Source organism: Hesperophylax consimilis, chromosome 7, assembly GCF_061612785.1.
Source record: "Hesperophylax consimilis isolate HC1 chromosome 7, BYU_Hcon_1.0, whole genome shotgun sequence".
Classification (NCBI taxonomy): Eukaryota; Metazoa; Arthropoda; class Insecta; order Trichoptera; family Limnephilidae; genus Hesperophylax; species Hesperophylax consimilis.
In genome coordinates, this window is record NC_142842.1 from 19,852,892 (window position 1) to 19,861,550 (window position 8,659).

At 34.3% G+C, this 8,659-nt stretch overlaps 1 protein-coding gene across 1 annotated transcript; it reads right to left on the reverse strand.

The window, feature by feature from the left end:
- Nucleotides 1-1,015: 1,015 nt before the first annotated feature.
- Cox11 (Cytochrome c oxidase copper chaperone COX11) lies at nt 1,016-6,131 on the reverse strand. Its single transcript, XM_089633815.1, has 4 exons — nt 5,725-6,131; nt 4,183-4,341; nt 2,673-2,840; nt 1,016-1,272 (listed from the first exon to the last, which is right to left on the reverse strand). The coding sequence occupies exons 1-4, from the start codon at nt 5,962-5,964 to the stop codon at nt 1,123-1,125; spliced, it is 717 nt and encodes a 238-aa protein (XP_089489941.1). The 5' UTR covers nt 5,965-6,131; the 3' UTR covers nt 1,016-1,122.
- Nucleotides 6,132-8,659: the final 2,528 nt, after the last annotated feature.

The following is an 8,659-nucleotide window of genomic DNA, read 5'->3' on the forward strand; positions in this document are numbered from 1 at the left end:
ATAATGGACTCTAAAGTAATTTTGTCTAGAGCCCATTATCTTGTAATATTACTCAAAGAAGTTGTTTTATTTGTTGTTATTCTGTTTCAATTGTTGTTATTCAGTGTCAAATTCAACATGAGTTGTCAATAGAAACAATTATATTATCGCTTTCAAGTTCTAGTTGGAGGTATTTTAGTTTAGTGCCTTTATAGAAATGAAACACAAAAGTAAAACAATAACGGCGTAGATGGTAGAGAATTGTATAATCATTTATTCAAATAAAGTATGAACAAAAGAAATAGTTTTTGCTTGATAAATTGACTAAATTATTAATATTTTCATGTTGCTCTCTGCATTCCTCTTACATTGTTTATTTGTGATCCTTACAAGAGCTATAAAGCCAATTATGTAATACATGGTCTATTTAAGTGTGCTTGAATTTGAGATACCTATCTACAAAATTTACCCAAATGATAATCCAGGGGAGGAATATTGGAAACGTGATAAAGAAGCAGCTACAATCAGAAGAGACCAGTGGATTACATTGTTGTGAATTTAACTAAATTTACCAATAAAATGTTTATTAAATTAAAGGAAAATGGTAGAGCCTGCAGACAAGCTGCGTTGAGGCAGCTTTGCGTAAAAATTTATTGTTAAAATTCTAGTAATATCAATGTTTTATAATAAATAAATTCACACCACCCAGAATGGCAGCGCCTGTACGAGTAACCGTAAAGCAAAGTAACCGGAATTCTCTTCTTAAGGGATCCCCAAATTGTAGTATGTGAAGCTAAAGGGAGCGGGGAGGGAAAGGAGATGAGAAGATGAAGATTGGGAGGTAGGTACCTGGCCAGTCAGATATAGTCACCAGGCATGTTTAATGCCATTCAATTCTGAATTTTGGACATTCACCAGGGGGATACTACCAGTATCTACCATTCTCAAAGCCCAATTCGTAGTCCACTGCAATATGGAAGCAGTCAATGAGGGTGTGTATTTTTATTTACAAAAAGCTGCATTAAAAACAAAAAGATAACTAACTATTCAATATATTTTGAATTCACTTAATAACAAAACAACACAATAACATGTACTTCATATTATAGAATACAGAAAAAGCGTAAACTCTCAGAAGCATGTCTACTTTTTCCTATTATGTCCTAAAAGAGGTATATTGAGGCCTTCTTTGGCTTCGAAAAATGTATATGAGAGTGTTATTTCATCAACATATTCCATGTTTGGGTCGTCAGAAAATTCAGGGTCAATGTAAAAAAATACTGGCATGTCCACCTAGAAAAGAATAGAAAGTAAAGAATCTGTAAAATTATCCACTATCACTGAACGGAAAATCATTATAAGCATAATCCTATGTTTATGAAATAGAATTTGATTCCGCCAATTTTCACAAGACCTTTCAAATTCTATAGCCCAGACAGGCTGATTATCTGTTCAAAAATAATTTCAATACTTGTAAATTTTCAATTAATTTCTCAGTTCATCTCTTTTGTGTTGGCAATCAATACAATAATTTTTAATGTTTATGGCTGTTCAAGGCCAATGTTGCGTAGTTTAGAAGAACTAAGCGCACAAACAGACAGACATGGATAGCGACTTTATTTTATACTATTTAGAGAAGAGTACAAGATAGGTACTTAAGGTACTATGAAAGTAGTAGCGGAAAAATATGTAGTAACGTTGTTGATGTTAGTAAAAAAAAAAGTTTATTGTTAAGCATTATTTAGCAAACTTATAATGCCAGATTGGGTATTATACAGAACGTAGCATAACATTGTATAAGAATAAACAAGCACGGTTTGTTATAATAAAAAAATTATTATGCCCGATTGGGTGTTATATGGAACATAGAAAAATATATATATAAAGTTAAAGTGTGAATGTGAGAAAAAAGAAATTTTGTAGATCAGTTACAAATATTCTAATATATTGATTTTTAGTTTGGTCACTGAGTAATGGCAGTAAACATCGATTGAACTATACTTATTTACATAGTCTGTGTAGCCTCTGAATTGGCGAATTTTGGAAATAATTATTAGCAGACTTTGGAACATTAATAAGGTCGGTTAAATCCATGTCGTCTAATCTGCCATTCGCTATTTTGAAAAGACAAACTAAATCAGTTATTGTGAGGGTTGGTGATAAGTCGGTCAAGTTTAGTAAGTCCGTTAAAAAGGTGTAATTAAGATCTTCGACTAGAATTCCTAATTTATAATTAATAAATCTCAGAAATATACGCTGCACTTTCTCAATTTTTTTATTTTGTGAATCTTATACAATGGAGCCCAGATTGTCAAATTATACTGTAGATTGCTTCTCACCAACCCAGTGAATAGTAATTTAAATGAATTAATTAATTAATTAAAAATCTTTCACCGTCCTCAAAATACACCCCAAACATTTCATGGCCTTATTTGTTATTTCATTTATATGAGGACCAAAAGTTAATTTACTATCAAACATAATACCAAGGTCCTTTATTTGCTCAACTCTTTTTAAAATAATGCTATTGATGGTATATTGATGCATGATAGGATTTTTAATACGGGTAAAAGTTAACGTTTGACATAAATGGAGAAAGGGTAAGTGAATTTATATTTATAAGTATATAGATACTAAATGAAAAAGAGATAAAGGTACAGAATTTATTTTTAAATGTATGAATAAATAGTTACCTGCTCGTGGGGGTTAAGTTGCTGTTCTTCAAAACAGAAACACTGAATCTTATTAAAGTAAAGTCCCGCATCATATGGTATCACATTATACGTGCTGATTCCAGTCACGGCATGGTCTGATGGGTTCTTGGCTGTGTAAAATGCCAGGGCAGTCTCTCCGGGGTACAGCTGCAATTTGTTAACAACTTTGAATGAATTTTCCATTGAATGTGTTCTATTTTTAAATTCTTACATTATTAGAAGGACAACACAAAGAGCTCGAGATTCGTTTGAGGCTAGAGTAATTCACTGTAAAAATGATTCATTAGGAACAGGTTGTTTCAGAACTTGAATAGGACTTTTACAGAACTTGAAAATTAACATTGAAATTTGATGAATTGTTCAAATTCTGTGAAACAACCTGTCCTAGGTGTAATTTGAAGAGATAAAGAAATTGTGCTTTATAATTAACAAACATGAAGGCAAAAAAATCATGATGTAACACCGACACAACTACCTACAGTCCCCCTCGGAACAGGAATCCTTAGTGAGGACTGTGAATCGACTATTTGACTATTTTTTGTAAAAAAAAATAAAAATTGGAATATAATTATGGTGAATTATACCAAATACAATAATAATATGTTTATATACAATATATTTAAATTTCCTTTTAGGAATGTATGGCAAGCAAAATGGTGATATAGGGCAAGCCCACATATATTATGGGGTTATTCTATATTCTGCCAAAAATATGGGTCTTGTAGTAAACCAGCAAAAGACCAAATACATGGCCGTAGGATGTACCCAACAAACCCCATCTCTCGTATGTGGAAGCCAAAATTTTGAAACGGTACCAAGATTCACATACCTGGGCTCCCTGATAACAAACAATAACAACACTACAGAGGAGATCCAGAAGCGCATTGTGAATGCAAACCGCTGCTATTTCCGCCTACAAAAACAAATAAAATCAAGACTGCTTTCCGAAACCACCAAGGTATTAGTGTACAAAACACTAATTAGACCAGTGCTTACGTACGCAGCCGAGACGTGGGTTCTGACTAAGAAGAATGAGCGAGCACTGGATGTTTTTGAAAGGAAAATTTTGAGGCGCATCTTCGGACCGGTTCTAGAAAATGGATTTTGGCGCAGACGTTATAACAATGAGCTCTATACTCTGTTTAAGGAGCTAAACGTCACAAAGTTCATAAAACTAGGAAGACTTCGGTGGCTAGGTCATGTGGAGAGAATGAACGAGCATCAAGAACCAAAGTCCCTGCTGAGCTCAAGACCGATAGGGAGAAGGAGCCTGGGAAGGCCAAGGTTAAGATGGAGCGACAACGTCCTCAAAGATTTGTCTGCCTTGGAGCTTCGAAACTGGAGAGAGCTGGCGCGGAACCGAGATGAGTGGAGGAAGACTCTTGAGGAGGCCAAGACCCACCAGGGGTTGTAGAGCCAAAAGTGATGATGATAATGATATCTGTGTCTAGCTTACGGTACATGAAATATATTATTATTTATAAATTACCTGAATTTCATTTTGCTGTGGTCTGAAATTCCACCTCATAGACGAGCCAATGTCTGCGTTGAATTTGATTGTAATTAGTTTCTTGGGCACCTTTTTCATGTTTTTAACTTTTTCCATGTCATCTGCTATAGCACCAGTTGATCCTCCATAACTGTATGACTATTTTAAGTACAATTAATTAATTGAATTAAAGAACATATTAATAAATTGGTGGAAAAAATTCGGTTTATGGGAGTCACTCGAATAACCGAAATTGAACTTGATTTAGACTAATTTAGGGCTGGGGAATCCGAATCTGTAAGAATTAGGTGGGGGTCGGCACTATTAACTGAGTTATAGGGTTTTGAAATTTCGTACGCGATACATAGGAACCATGTTTTATTTATCAATTATGACATAAGAAAATCAAATTAGTGACTATTTATTAGTCTCACATTTCAGAAGTGCCAACCAAAAAATAAAAAGTGTTGCCATATAATAATAATATCAATGCATGGAAAATTCAGAAAATTAAATATCATTTGCCAGATTTGTAGTTTATTATTTAAAATCTTGTAAATATTAAATTTATATATATATATATATATATAACCTAGCCTAACTGTGATTTTCTATAACAAAAAAATGACCCTTTAATAACGCCCACTCGCGTCCCCTTTAGAGTTATATCCCAGTTTTCAAGTAGTTTGTGGGCTACGCTAGGTTTGTATAGACTGGTTTATGATTTGATTCTAATACCTTTTTTCCATGTTATTTCCTGTTACAAAAAATTGCCCCTTTAATAACGCCTGCTCGCGTCCCCTTTAGAGTTACATCCCAGTTTTCAAATAGTTTGTGGGCTACGCTAGGTTTGTATAGACTGGTTTGTGATTTAATTCTAATACCTTTTTTCCATGTTATTTCCTGTTACAAAAAATTGCCCCTTTAATAACGCCTGCTCGCGTCCCCTTTAGAGTTACATCCCAGTTTTCAAATAGTTTGTGGGCTACGCTAGGTTTGTATAGACTGGTTTGTGATTTAATTCTAATACCTTTTTTCCATGTTATTTCCTGTTACAAAAAATTGCCCCTTTAATAACGCCTGCTCGCGTCCCCTTTAGAGTTACATCCCAGTTTTCAAATAGTTTGTGGGCTACGCTAGGTTTGTATAGACTGGTTTGTGATTTAATTCTAATACCTTGTTCCCATGTTCTTCTGCCTACTCTAACCCAAACTAAAAACCTAACCTATTTTGTAAAAAAATATTATTATATGGCAACACTTTTTATTTTTTGGTTGGCACTTCTGAAATGTGAGACTAATAAATCGTCACTAATTTGATTTTCTTATGTCATAATTGATAAATAAACCATGGTTTCTATGTATCGCGTACGAAATTTCAAAACCCTATAACTCAGTTAATAGTGCCGACCCCCACCTAATTCTTACAGATTCGGATTCCCCAGCCCTAAATTAGTCTAAATCAAGTTCAATTTCGGTTATTCGAGTGACTCCCATAAACCGAATTTTACCCAAATTGGTATTGATAAAATATTCCATTTACCTGGCAAAAAATCCTATATAGCGGAACTGCAGCATAACTCATGCCAACGGTAATGACTCCTAGAGCTGCTACATAGTTCACAGTGGTAAATCTCCCTTTATCATTTTTAAATGGGTCCGAATGACCATTGTTTATGAATTGCGATTTGGTAGAGTGAAAAAAACGGTTTGTACAATATTTAGAGAAATTATTCGTAACCGCACTGTTTCGAATGCACGCGCTTATAAACCGATCAATCATTTCTAAAGCGTAATTCTAATTCTTAAAATAAAGCACGGAAATTAATAGTTAAACGTAATTGAATTAACAACAACACAGTACATATGCAAACCGAGCTGATTTATCTGAAATTACAAAATATAGAATAAATTATTATTTCGTAAGTCTGACATGATATTGTTATTATTTGACAGTTCGTAATTGAAAATTATCTATGGTTCATTTATAAATTAGTGATGGTGTAGTAGCGATGGGCGGAATCGATGAATCATCGATGGTTTACTCGATCTTTTTTACCATTCGAAATATCTCGATTCATTGTCAGAATTAATTCGAATGCAACTCCGAGACAATCGTTTTGAAACGTCATCGAAAGTCGTCGCTGTGATTGGTCAGAAATAATCGATGCCAGCCAAGCGTTGTGATTGGTCAGAATTAATTCGAATGCACGGTCCGAAATAATCGTTTTCAAATGTCATCGAAAGTGGAATCGAGACAATCGCTCTGAAATGTCAGAAATCATTCGAATGTTCAGTCCGAGACAATCGTTTTCAAACTGTCAGAATTCATTTGAAAACGCAAATCGATTCTCACATTCGAGAGGTTATATTTCGAGATGTCAAAATATCTCAGATTGCTTTACAAACGAAATATTTTATAAGTACATTGTTGGCTGCCTACTGAAGTATGTTGATGTTATAATCAACCTCGTGTGTGAATTGTAAATTATGAATTAATACTTTTAGGTGACGATTTACGTTTCCAGTAGGTATAGTTTATGTGTAAAAGATTTTCATGGTGATAGTTTTTCACAATTGAAGGTTTAATACCTACCTATGTTATTTTTAGGTTATGTATCATCTATTCGGGACATTCGGGTAGTGTATATTTAAAATAAAATAAACCAATAACTTAGCAAACACCATTTTTATATTTAATGCTGATCGGGTTTCACTACAACCGTAGCTTCTTCGGGCAGTATACAATATTCAGTATATATTAAACTCATCAAGTGACATGTGTTCGTTCATATAAACATAATATATCTGCTACCTATGCTACGAACAAATATATTTAATTTATTTGAAATTAACATGAATGAAATTAACATCGGTGTCTCTTAGTTAGTAATTAAAATGAAACGCTTTCTGTAGTAAAATAACTTTATTTACTTAATAATAATTTGTGAATTGCATACAAATTACAAATGAATGAATGGTTTGTTTTGGGTTCTAGTAGGCGCCTACAACGTACATGAGGGATGTTTATTATTAAGGGATGTTCTGAACCATTATGTAAGCCACTTCTATATATATTTAATCTTACGGTTAAAAACGGAATTTTTCCTAAATTATGGAAGCTGTCGAAAGTCACCCCTTTACACAAAGATGGCGACAAGTATCAAACAACCAACTACCGTCCTATAGCGATTCTCTCCGCACCTGCTAAACTATTGGAAATAATTATCCATAAATATGTTTATACCAAAGTTGAACCATTCTTGATCGAACAACAACATGGATTTAGACATGGCCGATCAACCACTACAAATTTAATGGTATTTACAGATTATTTGTCGAGAGCACTCGATAACAACGAGCAAGTTGACGCATCTTACCATGACTTTGCAAAGGCTTTCGATAGAGTTGATCACTTAGTGCTTCTAAATAGGCTCGAAGAAATTGGTTTTTCGGAAAACTTATTGAAACTCTTTTGTAACTATTTGAGTGAAAGAGAACAATTCGTGTCCTATGGTGAGTTCAACTCTAATGCATATCCTACAAATTCTGGTGTGCCGCAGGGATCCAATTTAGGACCCCTATTGTTTTTAATTTTTATAAACAATATTCAGGGAAAGATTAAATTCGTCCGTTTTCTACTTTTTGCCGATGACATCAAACTCTTTCTGAGAATAAGATCGATAGAAGACTGTAGAAAGCTCCAGGAAGATATCGATGCAATTATTGAATGGAATATTGATAACAAACTTGGGTTCAACTTCCAAAAATGTTCAGTGATGTGCTTTACAAGGGCACACAAGACCATATATTTTAATTACAAAATGAAAGATACGTCACTGAAGCACATGGTGACTTGCAAGGACTTGGGAATTGTGTACGACATTCGCTTAACATTTCACGCTCATATTGAAAAGATCTGTAAATCAGCCACTAAGATGTTGGGTTTTGTCATACACAATTCGAAAGACTTGACCAACCTTGCAGTAATAAGGCTGCTTTACTTTAGCTTAGTGCGTAGCATTCTCGAGAATGGATCTCAGGTATGGGGGCCAGAGGACACTGTCTATGTACTAATGGTCGAGAAGATACAAAAAAAGTTTTTACGATACCTCTACATGAGAGAGTTTGGTTATTACCCATGGCTGTTTCCAACAGCATTTATCTCGGGAATGCTGGGTATATGCAGCCTTAGTTCCAGAAGGGATGTTGCATTACTCCTGATGGCGTATAAGCTACTAAACGGTTTAGTATCAATACCAGACATTCTGGCTAAAATAGGATTTTATGTCCCGGATAATTTCGCGCGAGGCCGCCAACACAGGCTTTTGATTCTTCCTAGGTGCAGAACTAACTTACCAATGGTGATGCCCTTGGGAAGAATCACTAGGTTAATTAACTGCCTCGCAGGAAATGTGGATATTTTCCACATGTCCTACAACGTATTTAAACGTGAAATATTATTATTCAATACTTAA